Source organism: Parambassis ranga, chromosome 5 (assembly GCF_900634625.1).
Source record: "Parambassis ranga chromosome 5, fParRan2.1, whole genome shotgun sequence".
Lineage (NCBI taxonomy): Eukaryota > Metazoa > Chordata > Actinopteri > Ambassidae > Parambassis > Parambassis ranga.
Window position 1 is genome coordinate 14,810,914 of NC_041026.1, and position 20,634 is coordinate 14,831,547.

Below are 20,634 nucleotides of genomic sequence, written 5' to 3' on the forward strand. Positions count from 1 at the left end.
CTTTAACAGGACAGTATGAGAAGGGCTTAGAAAAGAGAAAGGATAAAGGGGAGGAGCTCAACAGGGATCGAAAGCCAAAGATCCCACAGACACACGTTAATAAACACAATCACTTAACAAGAAGGTCCAAATTCCACGTGCAGTACACAGATTAGTTAAAAATATGAGGAAACACCAGGAAACCTATTTACACTGTAAATATATATACAATACAAAGACAGGTTTTCACTACAACCAACTTAATATGATCCTAACCAATTTCCTATTGACTTATAAGTCAATGGGGTTAGGCCTAAAGTACTCTTACATGAGGTAAATATATAATTTCAAGTTTTAATAGACGCCAATAAATTAGATATTTTTCATTGGTTTGAATGATTCAAGAGTAAACTTCAACAGGCCAGACTTGCAGCTGTGCAGCCAATCACCTCCTCACTGCTGCAATCAATAATTACATCAAAGAAAGCATTGCAGAATGTGTATAGAAAAAGACAGACAGACAAACATTAAAACAGATTATATATCATGAGAAAAACTGAGGTCAGAAAACAAAAAGGCTGGGAAAAGAAGGAGGAATAAATAAAGATGGAGAACCGGAGAAACAGAAGCAGGAGCAGTTAAGAGAAGAGACAGATAGGAGCAGCAGCAACAGCACCACGCTTGGTGCTCTGGCAGTGATCTATAAATAGCTCTTCAAATCTCTCTAGAAAAAGCCACTCTTCTACTTATGCTGCTGCAAACAGAGATTGAGAGACAGAAGCAGATATGGATACCTGACTGACAAATAAACAGAGATCTTATCTTAATGCATAATGGCTTCCTGCTTCAATTACATCAGTCCATGAAAATACATTATTAAAAGCATTCTTACAGTGACCATCTTGTCTTGTATAAATATTTGATTCTTAGGACGTGAATACAGTAAAAGCAAGTAGGCTACCTCGATACACATGAAAATTTGTCCTACTGGTGTATGGAAACAGTGCATCCTCATTTCACATCTTCCATTGTAATAAATCCACAATTAAACATATTGTAAAAAGCTATTTGATAATACTATCAATCAAGCAAGTGATGCAAAATGCTTCAACAAGCTGCAGAATGTAAAGAAGGGGTTATGTTGACAGGGAGACAGGATACTCCATTTCTCATTGGTGGCCTTAGCAACAGTAGACTGTTGATTCAATAAGTCACCTCCACCAGATTGTACTATGGTTAAGACTTTTCTTAATGATGCTGACCCACCAGTATTGGGCTCAGTGTTGCTTATCAAAGAAATCGAAATTTAGTTATTCAGAGGAAAGACCTGTAATGGAGGACACACCTGATCTAAAAGGAAACACTGACCCTGTCAGAACTTTAAACAGATACTGTTCTGTAGGAAACCTTTCAGCTCTCAATCGTATTCTTTAAAGAAAGTGACAAACTGTGATGCTCTGATCTTCCTAGAGCAGATGTTGGAATCACAGTTCTTACATATGCACTGTGATCCTAACTTGTTAGTCTCAACCATCTTGAATCAAATCGTAGGGCCAAGGCAGAGTGATGACCATTTGTTCTTGACAAAACCCATTTCTTTTTGTACACCTCAATAAAGTGTGATTTGGACACAAATCACATACTGTGACATGCTTCTGTTGTATGTATCTCAATAATGATAATGAACTATGCCTCTGTCGGTGAAGGCCTCGAACACCTTATATTAACACAAGAAAGGCAGTAAATGCAGTGTAAAATTAGATGCTATAGTGCAAGGATTGCAGCTTAGCTCTGTAGTTCAGCAACTGTTGATATATTCCATCTAACTTGGATTCAGCATCACCACCAAACTAAAATGTAATCATTTATACAAACAATGCGTGTTATCTTGCCATTACATCTACACCTTGTTTGCAGTAGTTCCTGGACATCAAGCACATATACTGGCTTAAATAACCCCAATAAGCACCTATGTGCTTCAACCATGTCTGTCGTTACACACGACTCCCACTCACTTCATAGTGATTTAACTATATAATTAAACAATCAATACCCAGTCACGCATACAGTCACAAAGTTTCAGTAACGTCGCACAGCAATGATCAGAAGGACAAAATGTTAACATGGCCATCTCGTGTCTGGCATGGAGAACGCGGACTTTAAAGATGGTGCTGAACGTTACATATCTGACTAAAGATAGTGGATCATCGATTCTAAGTTGTCTCAAGTCATCTTTGCGGTTCAGCTTACCGTTTCGGTGGCCGTCTACCTTGGGTCCGTGCGGAGAATCCCTTAAGTTCTGTCTGTAGAGAACAGATGGCAGTATGGTCAAGAGTCGTGGCTGTGCAATTGACTAAAAAAATATTAGCTTGCCCACACGCTAACAATAGCTAGCTCACGGTATTAGCTTGCTTCCTCTGGCGAGTATAATTAGCTACCTACTGCACCTAGCCACCTAGCTAATGCTAGCCGGCTAGCTAGCCTTTTCTTTTCAGTGTACGCTAGCTGACCAGCGATCACAAAACCTTTCGTTTGTATTACAAATGCTTAGTCAACAAAGCGACACGCGTTTATAGCAAGGCGAACCTCGTTATAAACCTGCATTAGCACTGTCGCGTCCCCAAAAAATGCTGCTAGCTGATACTGCTTGCTAGCTTTCCGAATGACTTACCAATGCTAATATAATGGTGCTGTTAGCTTGAGTTGGTTCACTGCGACCCCGACTGTCAAAATAGCGCCGCGTGAGGGGAGAGCGGCATGAAGATTAACGATAGCAAGCGCTGAACAGCAAGGCAGTCGAATCCGTTACAGGAGTACTGCTAAACAACAACAAAAACGCCAAAGAATAAAATGACACAAATTAAACAAAAAAGAAACAAAACGCTATTGCCCCTTCACGGCTCCGGCTAGTGTGTGTGTGTGTGTGTGTGAGCGTCACTTTTTCCCCCCCTCTCTCACCGACAGTTTACGTCAGCGGCGTACTTCACACAGTCTCAGGGAGACGTTCAGGATACAGTAAACTAGTTTATGCATCAATGTAAAGAACGACCAGGATGCGTTTTTATTGATTAACATAGCTGTCTTCTCTTGGTTTGAAATCAATCAAGACTTATTGTTTTTGTTGCAGACCACTGCAACAAGGAAACACCCCCCCCCCTAAGTATGGCTCCCCTTTATTAAGTCTAAGCAACATATAAATACATACATTTACATTGATGTATATTTATGTTTACATTGGCAGACTACTACAAGTTTTAATTGACTTAAGTCTTCATGAAAATAAGATTCATAAGCTTGACTTAATTACATTTCTTTATTACAAAAACATGCACACATGTAGTTGCCATATAATTTACAGGTATAGGTGAATTCAATACATTAAGTCAATTGTAATTCTCACGAATTTCCACATGTCGGCAGGCAAGTACTCCTATACTATGGTAAGGCCTCATCCAATGGATCTACTACTTAACCCTAAACACATTGAATGGAAGGAAGGAAGAAAAGAAGGAAGGAGGGAAGGAGGAAGGGAGAAAGCACGAAAGAACACCTCCAGGTGGCTGTCACGTTTAGAATGCTACACCTGGTAGGCTGTAAACTCAGATATACATTGTCTCATATGTGTTCATTCTGGACAGACGTGTGTTGAAAACATGCTCTGGACAATGTCATGATGCAGTGAAAACACTTTGACTATTATACTGTAAGTTTTCCTGTGTGCACCCAAATGAGAAGTGTTCAACCTGAAAAGTTGTTTCTACCTTCACAATGCTTAGACCTGTAGACACTCTAGTAATTGTTATTATACATTATATATGCATTTTATATGTATATATGAATGATATTCCATGAGAACACCAGACGGACAAAACGTGCACGAGCAATGGCATGCCCAGATTTCTCTCACACACGTGTGCGCGCAGACATAAACACACAGGAAGAATCGTTATACTGTATATTATGCCAGCTTGCAGGAAACATGATGGAACACGTTTCAAATTCCGCCTCGTAGCCTTGAGCGCTCTCGCACATTTGAAGCCATTGTTCAACTGTTTGCTGCCTATAAGTATTGCGTATTCTGTAACTGGGTCAAAGGGCACTTAATTTCAACTTTGATCAACAAGAGTAATGACAGGTTGCGTTGCTGTTCCACTCACTCGGGCAACGTGGCACACAAACGACCTTAATGTTCATCCAGACCTGTCACGTATGCGTTTATCAGTAGGTATAAAGCAGCGACGATGAGGTTATTGACGGCTTCCAGGTGTGTAACTACAAGAAAACGTAGACGTAACCGTCTACGCATGAGCGCGTGTCATGTGTGTGTTGTGTGACTGCTGTGAGAGAGGAGGACAGACAGATGCCAGTAATTTCCACGGTGCCCCGATGCGCTCATTGGTGCATCCCTCCAACGTGTCACCACTTTTGGTGGATTACCCCAGATATCTTCACCATCAGGAGAGTGAAACAGCATTCCGTTTTCTCAACTCCTGTCCTCACGGTGTCCCAGGACTGCTCACGGCAGAAACTACACAGAACAACTCTGAACTCAGCGGAAAGGACTTGAAGACTTTTATTTTCTGTCTACGTGAAAATGCATCTATTTACTTTAGAGTCAAGGATGACGCCTTTGTTTCTTCTTTTGACACCTTTGCTGTTGAAGGGTCTCTGGGTCAGCGGCTCCCCGGGCTGCGCGTCCTGTGGTTTGCCGCCGATGGAGAAAGACGCAGAGGAAAGGCTCATGATAGAGATCGCCAAGCAACAACTTTTGGAGAAACTGCATCTGAAAGAAAGACCAAATATTACCAACACGGTACCCCGAGTAGCGCTCCTCACTGCGCTGCGTAAACTTCACTCGGGGCGCGTCAGACAGGATGGTACCATTGAACTAGAAAACAATATACCAACAAAAGATCAAGGCTATGAAATAGTGAGCTTTGCAGATATAAGTAAGTTTGTTATTTACTTTTTATATTGTAAAACTGTTCGTTTGGCATAACATTACTGCACATTTGTGTGCGCTCTGTCCGTGCGTAAAATACGCATATCAGGGCATGGTTTCCCTGTGACTTGACTACTTTACCTTCTTGTACTGTGATCAGTTATATACAGAGACTGGCCACTCTTGGACATGTCACAGGTTTAGTTGATGTTTTAACTAAAACAATAGTAGCTAAGAAGAAGTCTTACCCTCTATTTCATAAAGAATAAACACTAATTAAGATATGTGCAAAAGTTTGAGTCTACTTTAGAATCTGTGCATAACATTTAAAGAAAAGCAGTCTTTGAACTTACAATATTAATAAACATGTAATTTAGCCAAACTTATGGACAACTATAAAAAGACACTAACAGTCTGTGTGTTGCTTTTTATTTGTCGTTGTTTCTTTAGATGAGACAGACAACAGTGATAAGGCCAGCCTCAGCCTTACCTTCCAGTTTCTGCAGGAACGTGGCCAGAGCATCCAGGTACTTCAGTCCTCCCTCTGGATCTATGCCCGCTCCTCTGGGGACCCTCACCGGGACTCCCGTCTCCTTGCTCGGGTCTTCCTCTCTGCTGATGGCGGGGTTTCAGGCTCCAATCGCACTCTGCTGATAGAGAAGATGCTGGAGGTCCAGGAGAGTAATTGGCACACTTTCACCATCACCCGCACGCTGCAGGCCTTCTTGGATGGAGGCCAGCACCGGCTGCGGCTGGAGGTCAGCTGCGAAGAAGACGGGCAAAACCTTTGCTCCCTAGATAACTCTGCTGAGACCCCCAACCAGCCCTTCCTGGTCGCCCAGGTGCGTCTCCGTGACAGCCACTCAAAACACTTAGTCAGGAAGCGCTCATTGCGTTGTGGTGAAGACGTAACGGTGTGCTGCAAGAGAGACTTCTACATTAAATTCAAGGACATCCAGTGGGATGAGTGGATCATCGCACCTGAAGGCTACCACATGAACTACTGCATGGGTCAGTGCCCCCAACATCTGTCAGGTTCCCCGGGCATAGCCTCCTCATTCCACGCCACTGTCTTCAGCCAGCTGAAAGTCAATGGCATCAACACAGCCACAACTTCGTGCTGCGTCCCCACTGAGCGTCGGCCACTTTCCATGGTCTACTTCAACTCTCAGCACAGCATCGTCAAAACGGACGTCCCCGACATGATAGTGGAGTCCTGTGGATGTACATAAAGGAAAGAGTACTGAAGAGTTAGCAGGTGTTTTTTTTGTGTGCGTGTGTTGTAGACGGCCTAAAAGCAAACACACAAGCAGTATGTCTAGATTTTGACTATTTGAATATGTGTTTTCATTTCACAGACGATGATCAAAGATTTATAAGATTTTTCTTGACAAGAATTATTTTTATATAATCAAGAAATGTTTTTTTTTTTTTTTTTTTTTTTTTTTTAGAAAAATAAGACATAGGACTGTTTTGTTCCAAAGATGACAGAAAGGTCTGTTTCAAAAGGACATTGTAGAAAGTACAGGCACAACCTATTACCATATTAGTTTCAACACATTTCAGTGCCTAGAGCTGAGTGAACCAAAAGTCTGAATGCAGACACATTTCCTTATCCATATGAGGCATAAACTAAAGTGAGGATGGAGCCTCCACACCATTTGGAAATCTCTAAACAAATGAGAACAGATGTTTTTATATATATATAATCACAAAGATGACAGATCAAGCTAGGGCGCACTCATGGTGCATTCATGGTAATGTAAATTTTAATTTATGCTGGGATTCAGTTCAAAGATGCAGTAAAATGTTTCTTTACAGATGCCAGAAGTTGTGAGCACCACTCATAGTGTCCACATATTACAGTACCATATCTTGACCTACTTGCTGCCGTTTTAAAGCAAGGCTTTTAAAGCAGCAAAGAGAACCTTGATTTAAAGTGTGCCTTCTTTAGCACTTTTGGTGACAAGTGCAACTTGGAGATTGTGGTTTAATTGACAAAAAATGATGTCTAAACATACCAAAGAGAATTAGATGAAACTACACTTAGAGTTTGTTCTTTATATGTGGACCTGTGACAGAATGCTCAAATGGACAATTATAGGCTGTGATAACCTGAAAAACCTGAATCAGCATGGTTTGAGCTGGTCCAGTCTTCTCATGTGCAGCCTGGAGGTGCACACAGACGAAATGTGTTTAATCTGCATCTCCACTGTATTATTTACACAAGTCGGCTAATCAGTTGGGTAACTGTGTTTAAAAGAATATGAACCCAAGGTCATTTTTCTCAGCAGTGTGAGCAAACATTTAGCTATTGCCTCAGTGTCAGGTAATGTGAAGGTCTGCGCCGATGTTGGGTCATTGAGCATGTGCTTGTTGCACGTTGGCATTTATAGCTTTCAAAGTCTAAAGTTTTTAGCAATGATGTCAATTTAGAAATTTGTGAGGCAAACATAATTGAGAGATATATAAAGATAAAGATGTTGGTAGCAGGTGTCCCACAATGCAGCACTAGTCAGAAATAGCACATAAAAACTAAAGACTTCTGTTTCCACTTGGCAGAAATGTTAGTAAGCCAGAAATTATCATGCCTTTTTAGGCCTTTTGAAAAAAATTCTTACCAGAACATGTTACACTGCTGATCTTTGGTACAGATCTGAGACCTAGGCCTTGTCTACTTCTTGCCTATATATACAATATGCAGTGTAGTGTGATGGTCTGGATTGCACTGCTGTGATACACGAGCAGTATGTTGTGACATTTCTTGCCCAGTGATTATAACCCCATGTCTTTTTTGTTGCCTCTGGAAAACTGCACTTGCAGATGAATTGTAATGCTGGATTTTATTGTGTGCGTGTTTTGTCTATCTTGTAAGCACTTCCTGTCCCAGGACTCAATGTGACATTGAGGTGCCATTGTAATGTAACTAAGCACTTTATCACCCTACTGTATTTTTAGAGCAAACTTTTTGCTTGACAGATTTTATTACTGTACGTATTACACAGGTGGGCACAATCAAAAATTTTACACAAGCCTACAAAGGAGAAAATGTCAATCAGCTCATTTTCTTAAGTCGTGTTTGAATGTTATGTGTACTTGCAGAGTATGCAAAAATTCATGTATACTGTAACTGGTGGAAACGGAGCAGGGATTTGTGTTCTATTACAATCCAAAGTTATATTAATTGTCTTTATTTTTTATATCATATTATATTTTATGTATAATGATTGATTTTTAGCAGTTAAATGTCAATAATGTGCTGAAATGACATGATGACTGTCAAAGTTTTATTTTTAATAAATGAATATTTTAAACTATCTTTCTATGTATTCTTCTTTTCTTATGAAAAAAAATCCTTTTTGTTGTCTGATTACAAAAATGCAGCATTATTAGATCTTATATTTTTTGTGTGCAAACACAAACTTTTTATCCAGGATGAATACCGAGCCATGTAATCAGATTGGTACTGTCTCTAAGGCAAAGGGTGTGTTTGCTCATTCAAACAGTGGAAGTGGCTTTATGGACCGTCTGTGTTTGTTGTGTAAACAGTTGTCACATTCTTTTGGCATGTTATCATTTTCACATCATGCATTGGGAATTGATTTAAATCTACAGCTGACACAACAATAAACAAGTAAATATTCAGTTATACAAATAAACCGTTGAAATGTTGGGGAGCTTGGGAGCTGGAAACAAATCACAGAATTAAAAAAGGGGGGGTTGTGTGTTTAAACATCAGATCCCGAACCCACCACCACACAGTGCGTATGATACTTAAATCTGAACAATTTATAAGATGGATGCACATATTTATTAGAGTTAAAACTATCGCAAAGTGAATGTCCTAAAAATCAATTGGTAAAATTTCCCAACTAACATTGTACAGCCAACCACAGTGCTGATGTTGCACCATCCAAAATGGACTATAATCAGTGTCTGAGGGTAGTCTGGCACAAAAAATGTTTTTAGACCAGGCAAGTTGTTTATACATATTCCTGCAGGTTACAGTCAACTTTATACAATAAACCAGGGCTTACATGCTGAAGGTGCAGACTCAGTGGAGCTATAAAGACATCTTACGCTTATAATTAGCAATACATACAATGACAGTGCTATAAATTCAAAAAACACTGTGTCTAGTACCAGGTTAACACGGATGGTTAAGGTCAGCAGCACATATTAGATTTCAAAAGCTAATGAAGGACTCCTATCTCAGTTGCAGATGAGAATATCTTTTTGTGCCACACAGCCTATTATGATGTACTTACAAAAAGTTGTAAGTACATCATAATCAGTGCAAGCTGCTTAAATTTGAGACAGAAATCTCTCTCTCTCTCTCTCTCTCTCTCTCTCTCTCTCCTGGTAAAATGTTTAAGTGCCCTTTAAGAAACAAATTCTTTCATATTTATGTGTTATAGAGCTCGGGTCTCACTAAATGACAACTAGACAGCATACTCTATCTGGAAATTAATATTTTAAACAATAAACACAAAAGCATTTATACTTTTAGTGACACAAGCAAATTTCCACAAATATCTGTTTTATTTGAGGCACAGCAGCCCAGACTCCATAAAGCTTGGTCACTCAAAACCAGAACAGTTTCGCATTATCACAAGAAATGGGTGAGACTTACATATATATATTTATATGTCATTCAGTATGTATGTTCAATCCATGGTATGAAGCAAACATTGACTGATTTCTAGAGATGACATTTGGGCTTGATTTTTGGATGGGCATTCATACAGTAGGATCTGATCACCAAAGACGTCAATACATAATAAACTTTACTTGTGGTACCACAGAGCCCTTCTATCATAGCACAATGAGACAATAGGCCTGTTGTCGAAATCATGAAATCATGAGTAAAAGGTGTGTAGTTGCACGTGTGAAGGTTTTAGAGCATGAGGCTGAGGTCGATGCAGCATTAAAACATGTGAGCAGGTGAGTAGTCTTTGACACCAGGAAGTAGCTGCATTGGCCCCGCTCATGGAAAGCAGATAGCTGACCTACTCTGAGAAAAAATAAAAGCCTACTGACTCACTGATATACTGACACACTGACCCACAGACCGACTGTTTGCTGTGTGCCTAACTAAAACCCTAATCCTTCACTCCACTCACAATCCCACAAATCCCCAGGGGGGAGGGTTAAGGTGTCAGTCAGACTCGTCCCCCACAGTGTCATGACAGGACAACATGGGAAGAAACTGCTTTCACACTCTCACCTCACCCCAGTAGTCTTCAGGTAAACAACAAATCAACAGTGTTATAATGAGAGTTACAATGAATGCATAAATATCTACAGGCAAAATGACTCTATACTGTAAGTCTGTATATTCCCAGAATTTGCAGCCCCACAATTCACATGCACAGTAAAGTTGAAAAGTGAGACCTTCTTTTACTGTAGCATCAGATTCACTATTGACTCGGTCAGATCCAATCCCTCAACAGAGGACAAAGCACTTATCCAATTTAGCGATCTTAAATGTAGGCTAGCCGGCTGCAATGGGAAGAACCTCTGACTGCTACAGACACAATATGAGTTTAATGTGAATGACTTTTCACATGATGTATACATATTAATCAATGGATATTTATACCTGTGATTATAAACATGTTCTGTCTAAATATACAATGTACAAGTACAGAATATGAAGTACATTATGATAGAGTGCATCTTATACCTTTGTGTTTTGCCTATGAAATGATACATATACACGAATGACATCTCAGCGGCTGAAGACTTACATCCGTGATGTTGTCTACATACTTGTTCCAATGTACGAAGGACTTCAAATAACTTTTAAATCCACAGGATGATCCCATTACGACAGACCCAGTTACCTCTTATATCTCTATGTGTTACATCAGAAGTCTCATTACAGAGCAACATCCTTCATCCTCAATGCGCTCTCACTGTGTCCACTGCAAAAGAGGTCATTTCACTTAACAGCTATCCTTGGATAAAACAAAATCAATATCAATATCGACAAAAAATATCAATTATACTAATAGAAATTACCTTTAGGTGCTACAACATAGGTCGTATTACCAAAAAAATCAAATACTGGAGCAGAATTTGTGCACATTTAACACTGACTTCACCAAAAAAAGGTTCACACAACAAAACACTACACTACAAAAATGTAAATTCTGTGTCAAAATATACTGCAGAAATAATTATGATATTTTAAAATATATTTTTAAATCATCAATTTAAGTATCAACAATGTATCAACAATTTAAGTTAAGTTTTTCTTAACAAGGGCTTCTACGCATCTGGCATTGAACCTACTGTCTTGCAGCCAATGTTTACTAACTCAGATTCAAACTTCTCAGTTTTTGCCACTTGGTGGCGCTGTTTAAGTAATAGGACTGAGGGTCACCCCTTTAGATTTACAGTTGAAAATCCAATTAAATTGACCCCTACTTTACCATGGTGTTTACTCTGTCACGTTTACCTCAGACAACCTCAAATGCCAAGGTTAAGACCAGAAAAAACAAGTATTTGAGTAAAGGGGTTGAGGGACTGTAAATATAACAAAGAACTTATCTTGTGTTAGGATGCACCTTGTACAGGAATTTGATATGAAAGGTGGAAAAAAAACAATCTTGCACGTCCAGAGTCATCAGGACATGTCAGTCAAACATGACTTCCAAAAACTGGTGTACCTCCTTGCTTAGCACAGGTTTGTCTTCATATTCCATCAGTATTGTCTACTGTTATGACTGTGTACAGTTTGGTCAGTAGAGGGCACTAACCTTATTGTTTGCAAGAGTAAAAACTACTGACAATAAAGCTTGAAATCCATCTTACATCTCTGGAAACCTTGAAAGCTTTATTGCAAAGCAATGGTGTACCAGACACTGCTGTGCAGAAATGCAGCTGATGTTTGGGAGTACTGATCAGTGCAAGTACTGACACTGGACAATACAGAAGCCGAGAGGCTAAATGAAACCAGAAGAAAGTTCACACTGCAATACCCACATTTTAGTATGTGCTTGAAATGATACACGACACCTGCAATAACAAACATGGATACTTCAGCTGCCAATGTTCAAATGTTTGTGCTGTTACCCTTTTATTGGTTTTTCCACAGGCAAACACATGAAGGTTGGATACTCAGCTCATTGACTTCTGCTGATGTCATGAGCATTTCATTGTAGGAGCAGTGTGTCTGGGCATGCCAAATGTGATTTCCGATGCAAACATGTTGACTTTGTCAGAATTTGACTTCAAAGCCTTCATTTGTTGCAAAAAAACACAACCAGACTATGACAGAAAGTTTAACAAAGGGAAATCAGGAAGCTCAAACTTTTCTGATACTAACCCTATCTATGACTCCAGAGTTTACAGCAGATGCTGAAGAACTGAAGTGCATGGGGCAGGTTAGGTGTGAAACAAGGCCTGCTCACAGGTGATCTGTTTTGTGAAACTAAAAAACTTGGTTTCAAGCTTGTTACATACTCTGTAAGAACAGAAATCTGTTTGTGTCCCTGAGGTAGCAAGACTAGAAAAACACCAAAATTCTCTCATATGGCCCTCCCACTGCAGTGTGCAGTGCACACACACACACACAGGTTTTGATTTCGTTTCACTGCTGAACAATGGCAGAAACAGCAGTTTAGGTAAAAATGTTTAAAGCAGAGGACGGGGAATATTTGTTGCTACTATTTGAGAGTTCACGGTTTTGCTTTTTTGCCCAAATATTGTTTGACCTTTTCCGCTTCTCCACATTCTCCACACCCACTCTGAAATTCTGACCAATCACACAATAGTTTTTGGACACGACCAAGAATGAAGTTCTGCCCAGACAATGTGTTGAGAACCAACTGAGAGAGTACCTAAACCAGCGCTCCGAGAAGAAAGTGATGTCATTTTCATCTTGAAGCGCTAAGAGCAAGAGAAAATTTCTCTGTTCTTCTGGAGTATGTAACCGACTTCAGACTAAAGCTCACTAAAACACAACTCATGCCTCAAACATCCAGCTGCTCTCATCACTACAGCACTGGAATTACACTGGATACAACAAAGCCTTTCTAAGCCCTTATTTCAAGGCAAGTCAGAGTTGGACTTGCCTGAATATGTTAAATATATTACAAGATGTACATTTCAACTGCATCACAATAATATCAGTGCGATATTTTGACCCTCCCAACCTCCACCAAGTCTAACAGGACTCACCTGAAAGCTTGCACTTGTGATGGCAAAGGAACGTTTCAAGGATCAGTCTCAAACTGTGGATTGTCTACGGCATCATCAAGATCTGAAATGACATCAGGTATGTGTCTGTGAACAAGCCGGACAGACCTTTCAATTAAAGTAACAGATTTTGAGCTGGGTTGCCCCAAAGCATCACATGGGACACGTTTGAGGAGGCAGTTTTGGGAGGATACTACATGAGAAAGGTGTCCAAACAAATGGGTATACCTGATGACTTCAAAGATGTACCGATAAGAAAACATCATACTACATGCTGAAATTTTCCCGGGTTAACGGCAGATTGGCAGTTTAATACGTCTAGTTTCCCAACAACATCATAATATGAGCAATACTGGAGGCTGAACAAGCAAAACATGCAACAGGCATTGTCCTTGTTGAAGCAGTGATGAATCATAGGCATACTCATCAAATAGTTCATTCAGGCAGAAAATGGTGCATCAGAACTTTGTTTTAGTTCTGACACTGTAGCTTAAGCTTCACAGTATTTGATACTTGTAATACTATATTTTGCTTGGAGATCGTCTAAAGAATAACATGAACTTGTCTTCTAGCAAAATAAACTAGACATTGTAGCAGAATCATAGAGGATGAAACATCCAACAATAGTCTTCCTGACATAGTCTGAGGAATGTCAACAGGAAACAAGAAAGAAATAGACAAGAACTAAAAAAAAAACAAAACAAAGTTGACTTGATCAAAAGCTAAGATAACCAGAATGGCTTGGACCAAGAATGACCAGAAAGATGCCAGGTGTGCTGTCCTTCCAGGAATCCAGGAATCACCAGAGGTAGTGCCTTTGGAAAATACACAGTTTGCTAAACATATTTGCAGCCGCTTTCGCTGATGAGGCTTACTTTACAAAAATGGCCATACATCTTTGTTGAATGCTCAATTTAAAATCCAACATCTTTTTGTCAATGGGTTACTGTGTGTAGTAATTGCATGAGCACTTAATTTGCGTGACAGACAATCAAGTATTAACATGATAAAACAGTTGCTAGTGGGTGTAGACTACAATGTTCTTGCCTTTTCCTGTTGACTGGCAGCTAAAGATATCACTAAAATAATGTTTACACCTAATTACATCATCCCAGATACCAGACCTCCAAACCTCTTCCAGTTAAAAAGATATAAAATGATTTAATTTTCTTCTTGGAGCACTGGTTTGGGAGTTCTCACAGCTAGTTCTTGACACCTCCTCTGAGAAGAACTTTTTTTTTTTTGGTCGTGTCCAAGAACTATTGTCTGATTGGTCAGTGGGCATTGTGAATGCAGATAACTGGAAAAGCCTCTTCACTAGGGCAGAATCCACACAGGTCAAACAATACTGTCTGCCAGACCTATCTGTCCATCTATCATAATCCTACGACCATGTACACGCCGACCTCTCGTTATCGGCTTGTTATCCTCCCTCATTCAGGTAAAGTCTCAGCCAAAAGGAACTTTGTTTTTGCCACCTAAAGAATACGAAAAAATGTATCTGTTCTCGTGGAGTATAGACAAGCTATACTCTACTATATTGGTTTACTCTACTGTAAACATGATACTTTAACCTGCAATACCCAAGTCCTAGCCACTTAGGGGCAGCAGAAACCAAGTAAAATAGGAGTTCGGATGGGATGGTTGACCATCCTGTCTTTTTAACCACACTGTTTACCCAGTACTGACATAAATTTGGGAGTTTCTTATAAGTGAAATCTACTTTTGTTTTGTGCTATTTCTATAGCTTTTAGATGCTATGTGATTGAAGCTACCATGGTTAGGTTTGGCTTTTTAACGCAAACTTTGCATTAAACAGCTACTTTTACAATGATAGCTACCAAATAGTTAGCCAGCTAATATGTCACTTCCTATCCATAAGTGCTGCTTATCTATTAATGCTGGGTTAGGGGTAAGGGTTTATTTTGTTTTAACTCCTAGCATCAGAGGCACAGATTCCTAACCAGCAAAGCAGACAACTACTTGGAGCCCTAGGCCAAGTAGGCTCCCCTAGGGTGGGCAAACAGCAGTGCAGTATACAAAGCTTGCAACAACAGTAGGAGACCTCCCTTCAGGGCCACATGTGATTCTGGCTTCCTTTCGAGTGTCTAATAAAAAAGCCTAAACAAAATAAAAAATAGCTATCTCACAGGAGGTGAAAAAAGAAAGAACAAAAAGGAGGAAGAAAACATGGCAGTGGTAAGTGGACCAGATTATTATGATTAAACATAATACTAAACTAAATATTGTACTACTCTAGCCTGAACTGTGGGAGAGAGATACTTGACCAACATAACTTTAAAAAACATCATTGCTCTTAGCTAGCTCGGCACGCTAGTGTGTCCAGGCAGCTCTACTGGAGGTGACCGAGTCGCGCATGTATGGTACACTCAGGGGTCAACAACGACAGTCTACCTGTTAGTTTGCAGGCTGGCTAAAGGAATCTAAAAGTGAGTTGTTTACAGTACTAGTACTTTGTAGCCAGTGTCATTTTAGGAGTCATTACCAAAATAGACATGGTCAGACACACATACTTATGCCAGTCATTACTGGCTAGTCAAACACATGATTGCAGACACATCCACAGCCAGTGTTAGAACACTGGTAGAACCGTATAAACAACAGGGCCTTAATGTTTTATTGTTTTGTCAAAATGGATAGGAGCTCCGATAGACCATGTATTATTATTTTCACAATCCAGGGTCTACAGATGTGAGATGCATACATTTTTGATCTATACTTTTTTAACGGCCTACATAAATGCTGACAATACAGTTTAGTTTTAAATACAAGCTTTCATGATAAGTACCTATAGCATGTTTTCTGAGCTTTTATTATGTTGAATAAGCTAGCTAACACCCCCCACTGGCCAACCACCACTCACTCACTCACTCAGTTTGGGTGGGAGGAGCATGCTGTAGGAGGTCTTGCTTCTTTTTTTAAGCTCCTTCCTTTAGAGGGAGCCAAACTCATTCTCATTTCTGAAAGAATTTTACCTAGACCTTTCAGCATTTTAAACTGGAGGCTTCAGGGCTTAAATAGTTCAGGAGCCAGAAGGAGCTTGCATCAGAACAGCTCAGGGAATTAATGTCAGAGTCCTTGTTGTTCCACCTTAACCCTCACTCAGGTCTTACCACACACAATTTCCTGTGTGGACCTAATTCTGTCAAAGACGACTAAACAGAATCCATCCAATCAGGTAATTGTATGCCAACACCTAATGTGTGCATCGCAACACCTTTATAATTATTTAAGCATAGTCTAGGTAAGATTAAAGAATTGTTTACATTTAAAACATACTTTACAGTTACAGACCAGGCCAATACAAAATAGTGTACAAAAAAAGTACGATTTTTAATTAGGTCATACCATCTCAGGAGACATGGACTTGATTTTGATTTTACCAGCTAAACTTATGATTCATGTATTCATACTTCTGGTAGTGGAAACATCAGATTTGAATTTATTGTGTGAATTACTTTGCCCATTTAAAAAATATACTAGGTTTGTGCATTTTGTTGCATACCTACCATTATATTAAAGGCCTCATGAAATAATATTTGCTGAGATGATCTGTCAATCTGAAGGCACAAGTCTGCAACAGACACAAGGAGAGACATGGAAACAAAAATATTACATCACAAACTACAACAAAAAGATAAACAAACATTTTGACACCACATTGACAACAATTTGGGCTTATATATATGTACATTACAAAATGTTTTTCAAAACAGTCAAATTTGTGTTGTTTGTCATGAAAATGGCATTAATAAAGATAATATATATATATATATATATATATATATATATATATATTCACATACACATACACATACACATACAGTACACACTGTATATCCTATCCTCTATGTCTTTGTAGGTCCTTACAGCAGAGCAGGACTGTGCTGCTCCTCTGACGTTTTGGTTTGCCTGGTTTCCAACTTGTGTAATGCTGCCCTCTGGTGACCATCCAGACCATTGAAACAAACATCCATGATTTTGTTTTAAACTGTATATACAAATGCAAAACATTTCTTTTAATAATAATAATAATAGTGATTTTAAATCAAATAATAAATTACATTTATTTAGGTACATTTATGTATGACAAAAATCTCAATTCTTTATTCTTGCACTTACTTTAACAGCATGTTAAACTCAAGTTTAACATGCTGTAGCTGGGTATGAAAAGTCTAAATGTGCATGTAGACACTTAATTTGACCTGGTTCGTCAAACTGTTTAATGCCTTGTCTCTTATATAATAATGATAGCTCAGAAAAAAAAAGTTTTAATCAAGCAAATCTTTTGTAATTGTTTGAATCTATGTATTTTGTACTGTTTCACTGATATAGTAACTGTAATAATTTAGATTTGATTTAGATTTTAATTGATCATTATATCATTAAATAGAAAAAAAACAAACAAACCTTACTTGGCTCATCTCTTGTTTAAATGGTCTTAAAGTGTAGCGTAAATAATCCAGTCAAAACAGCATGGTGGATTACAAAGACCAATGGCTGGCCAGCAAGTAGTAACCTACATTCATCCCACCTACACTCAACTCTCAAAATAAAATATCCTACTGTTACAAAAACATCAAAAAATGATAGACGCTGTGGATAAATATATTATTACAATAAAAGTTTTTTTCTTTCCTGTATGATAATAACAGAGGGATATAACTGAGAACAAACTGGGAATCTGAAGATAATTTGTAAAACAAAGATAAATAGCTGATTCAATGTGCATCAAATATCTGCTAAAGCAGGGTTAGTTTCAGTACAGTAGAGTGCATATGTTTGTCAGATAAATTCACAATTTGTAATTAATAGTAAAAAAAAGCAGAACTGTGACCTATAGATAGTTCTGCAGGCTACTACCAATCTTCATAAAGATCAAATATAAAATATAGAACATACAGGTCTCTGCTGTTATACAGTTGATTAATAATAAAATGTAGTAAATTTAAATACAATCTACTGTATGCTTGTATTAAGACATGCAAAAAATATATCTGCATTGTGTTTCTTAATAGCGTGCATTTTAAAGGTTAACTGCTGCTGATGGATGGTTAATACAGAAAAAAATCACACATCCCTGAAAACATTTAAACATTTAAAATGATTACATTACTGCAGAAACTGTTATTGCACAATGCATTAGATCACCATACTAAAATAGGATCTCTGTGCAGCACTTACCTCTCCCACCCTGCACTGACTGAAGGCATACAGCGTGTCTGCTCCTCCTCTTCTATTGTTACTGCAGTCCTGCATCTCCAGGTTCCTCTCTTCAGTGTGCAGGGGCCTGATGCAGGCAAAACACGCCCTTATATGCAGTACCTGCAGAGCTGCAGAACTGTCAGCTTGGGACCCCGGGCCAATGGGAAGAAAACATGTGCAATGGACCATCTGCAATGGAAAAACAAATCCTGTAAAAGATTTGGTGGATTTTGCTGCACGGGGAAATGCCGTCCAGCTGCCCTGAGTCTTAGTGGCAGATGCTTTCTCTCCCTCTCACTTGGCTAACATGCATGTTTCTGTGTATCCTAAAGTAGCCTTTAATACGAAAGCCCTGGCTGCTCCTGCACCTCATTACACTTTCTTCAACCTTCTGTAGACAGTAAATAAGGATTTTTACACTTAAATGAAAATGAATTGTTTCCATGTCATATTACATGCATATTTGTGCAAGCTGTGCAACTATCTTACTTTGTCATTTGATCTATAGAAATCATAGCACTGTAAGCAAACGAAGGCTATATATCAAAAGCATAAGTGATCATCAGTAATCAGATGATTAGGGACAGTGAAAGGCTTTGGTAACATGCCAGGCCAGGTTTCAAGAACAACTTAGCAATGAGCAGGAAAGGCAGATCTTATTTACAGAACGCATGGTCACTTGGAGTGAACTCCACAGCTCTGAATTAGCCTCCATCATTACTTACCTGGTCCCTAATCCATCTGCTGCTGTAAGCTCTCCATGAGCTTTAACAGGAGACATCTGTAACTTTTATTCCCGTCTCAATCATTCATGTCTCTGCATGCTTCATTAAGAGGAAAGGTTACTGAATTGGCCTTTCTTTAAATAAAGGACAGGGTGTAAATGATTCAAGTCTGTGAAGTTCCCCACTGATCCAAGTCATGTATCAAAGGTGAGACAATAGGTGACTGGACTTTCTTCAGGTCTGCAGTCTCCCTCAGCTCTCTGGTGGTATTTTGGAAAAATAATAATCAAAATGACATGCTATACTAGTGTACATCTAAATAATATAGTGGTAACATTATAGTAACAACCTCTATCACATTAATGATTGCTAGAACAAACTTCAGAGTCCTATGTTTTACATTGTATAGTCATCTATTCAAGTTAGCATACTAACCAGTCTCTTGCCCAATGACAGCCAGCAGCAGCTGAAGCTGAGTCTGTGGTCTCTCCGGTTAGTCCACTGACAATCGTCCTTCCAATATGTCCTTGTGATCTGGACCACCTCCTTAAAGGTCCTTGTGGTCCTGTGGTTTAAATATCCATGGCGCCCGCTCCTTGTGATCACTGTGTGGGCACTGTGGGCAAACTGAAATCAAACACAACTGATTAAAAACAGACTCCTGAGCAACTGGCCTAGACCCCATACAGGGAACAAGGGAAACAACAACCTACTCTCATGACACCTGCAGGCTCAATATCCTGAAACCCGGATGGATGGATGGATGGATGGATAGATAGATGGATGTTACCAGCTAGCCATCACCCATAACCGCACTTTGTATCACAAGAAGGTCTAGTAAATCAGGGCAGCATCCTCTCTGCCCTCTGACCAACAAGAGGTAAAGATGATCAGTCTCCACTGTTCATGTGTAGTTCAGAATTTTATAAACAGCTTGTATGATGAGCTGCTGGATGAGCTACCTAATCTCTGCAAACTTTGGGGAGTTTTTTCCAGTGCATGATATTGAAGTGATGTCCTGTGTCTGCATCTTAAGAACACTAGTGGTAGGTCCAGAGTCCACTGATTCCAATGATATTAATTCAGTTGTTGTTTAGTGTGACCCAAAGACAGATGCACTTCAAACAAGAGCAGAAGAATATAGGATATATATAGATATCATCATATTGGTGTAAAGTGTATTTTTGATACTTTACAGAAACAATAGTGACCCCGTTCTAGAGAAAGGTACCGTAAGTTGACCGCTGATTACACATACTACTCTTAAGAAGTCTTTTCTACATGATCCAGTCAGACCAGTTTGTGCTCACTGGATTTGCCTCTTCACCTTTAATCCCACCCATTGATAATCTCAAGTGAAGCCGGTGTTGGATTCTCCACAGTCGGCTGAAGCATATGGCTCCAGCATCTGTGGACCCATTTACAGCCAAGAATTCCCTGCTTGGCGGCTTCAGCAGCAGTTAAAATGGGACTAAAGCCCACGACTCTCATTGACAAAATCTGATTTAACCACTGGCCGTATGTTGTCAATGGACTGCAGGCATTGGTTAAGGTCAC

The 20,634-nt window shown here is 39.3% G+C and overlaps 2 protein-coding genes and 1 long non-coding RNA gene across 11 annotated transcripts in view; 1 reads left to right on the forward strand and 2 right to left on the reverse strand.

Moving 5' to 3' along the window:
* Positions 1-2,918, reverse strand: part of r3hdm2 (R3H domain containing 2) — a 37,780-nt gene extending 34,862 nt beyond the window's left edge. For all 9 annotated transcript variants that reach the window (XM_028405912.1, XM_028405908.1, XM_028405910.1 and 6 more), the window contains exons 1-2: positions 2,651-2,918; positions 2,230-2,282 (exon numbers count right to left, since the gene is read on the reverse strand). The gene's annotated coding sequence lies outside the window, so the exon portion shown is untranslated. The remainder of the gene's footprint in view (positions 1-2,229; positions 2,283-2,650) is intronic.
* Positions 2,919-4,015: 1,097 nt separating this feature from the next.
* LOC114436843 (inhibin beta B chain) lies at positions 4,016-6,318 on the forward strand. The gene is made up of 2 exons (XM_028407357.1): positions 4,016-4,928; positions 5,372-6,318. The coding sequence occupies exons 1-2, from the start codon at positions 4,574-4,576 to the stop codon at positions 6,151-6,153; spliced, it is 1,137 nt and encodes a 378-aa protein (XP_028263158.1). The 5' UTR covers positions 4,016-4,573; the 3' UTR covers positions 6,154-6,318.
* A 6,796-nt stretch (positions 6,319-13,114) lies between these two features.
* LOC114436844 (uncharacterized) lies at positions 13,115-18,356 on the reverse strand. Its single transcript, XR_003670742.1, has 3 exons — positions 18,332-18,356; positions 16,657-16,721; positions 13,115-13,190 (listed from the first exon to the last, which is right to left on the reverse strand). It is a non-coding gene; the product is annotated as an uncharacterized LOC114436844 (long non-coding RNA).
* Between the last annotated feature and the right edge of the window lie 2,278 nt (positions 18,357-20,634).

Bases quoted from the DNA above. Each gene is read 5' to 3' on its own strand.
- LOC114436843 (XM_028407357.1), top strand. From the start codon at position 4,574: ATGCATCTATTTACTTTAGAGTCAAGGATGACGCCTTTGTTTCTTCTT. The intron at 4,929-5,371 runs GTAAGTTTGTTA...TTGTTTCTTTAG, and splicing joins AGTGAGCTTTGCAGATATAA to ATGAGACAGACAACAGTGAT.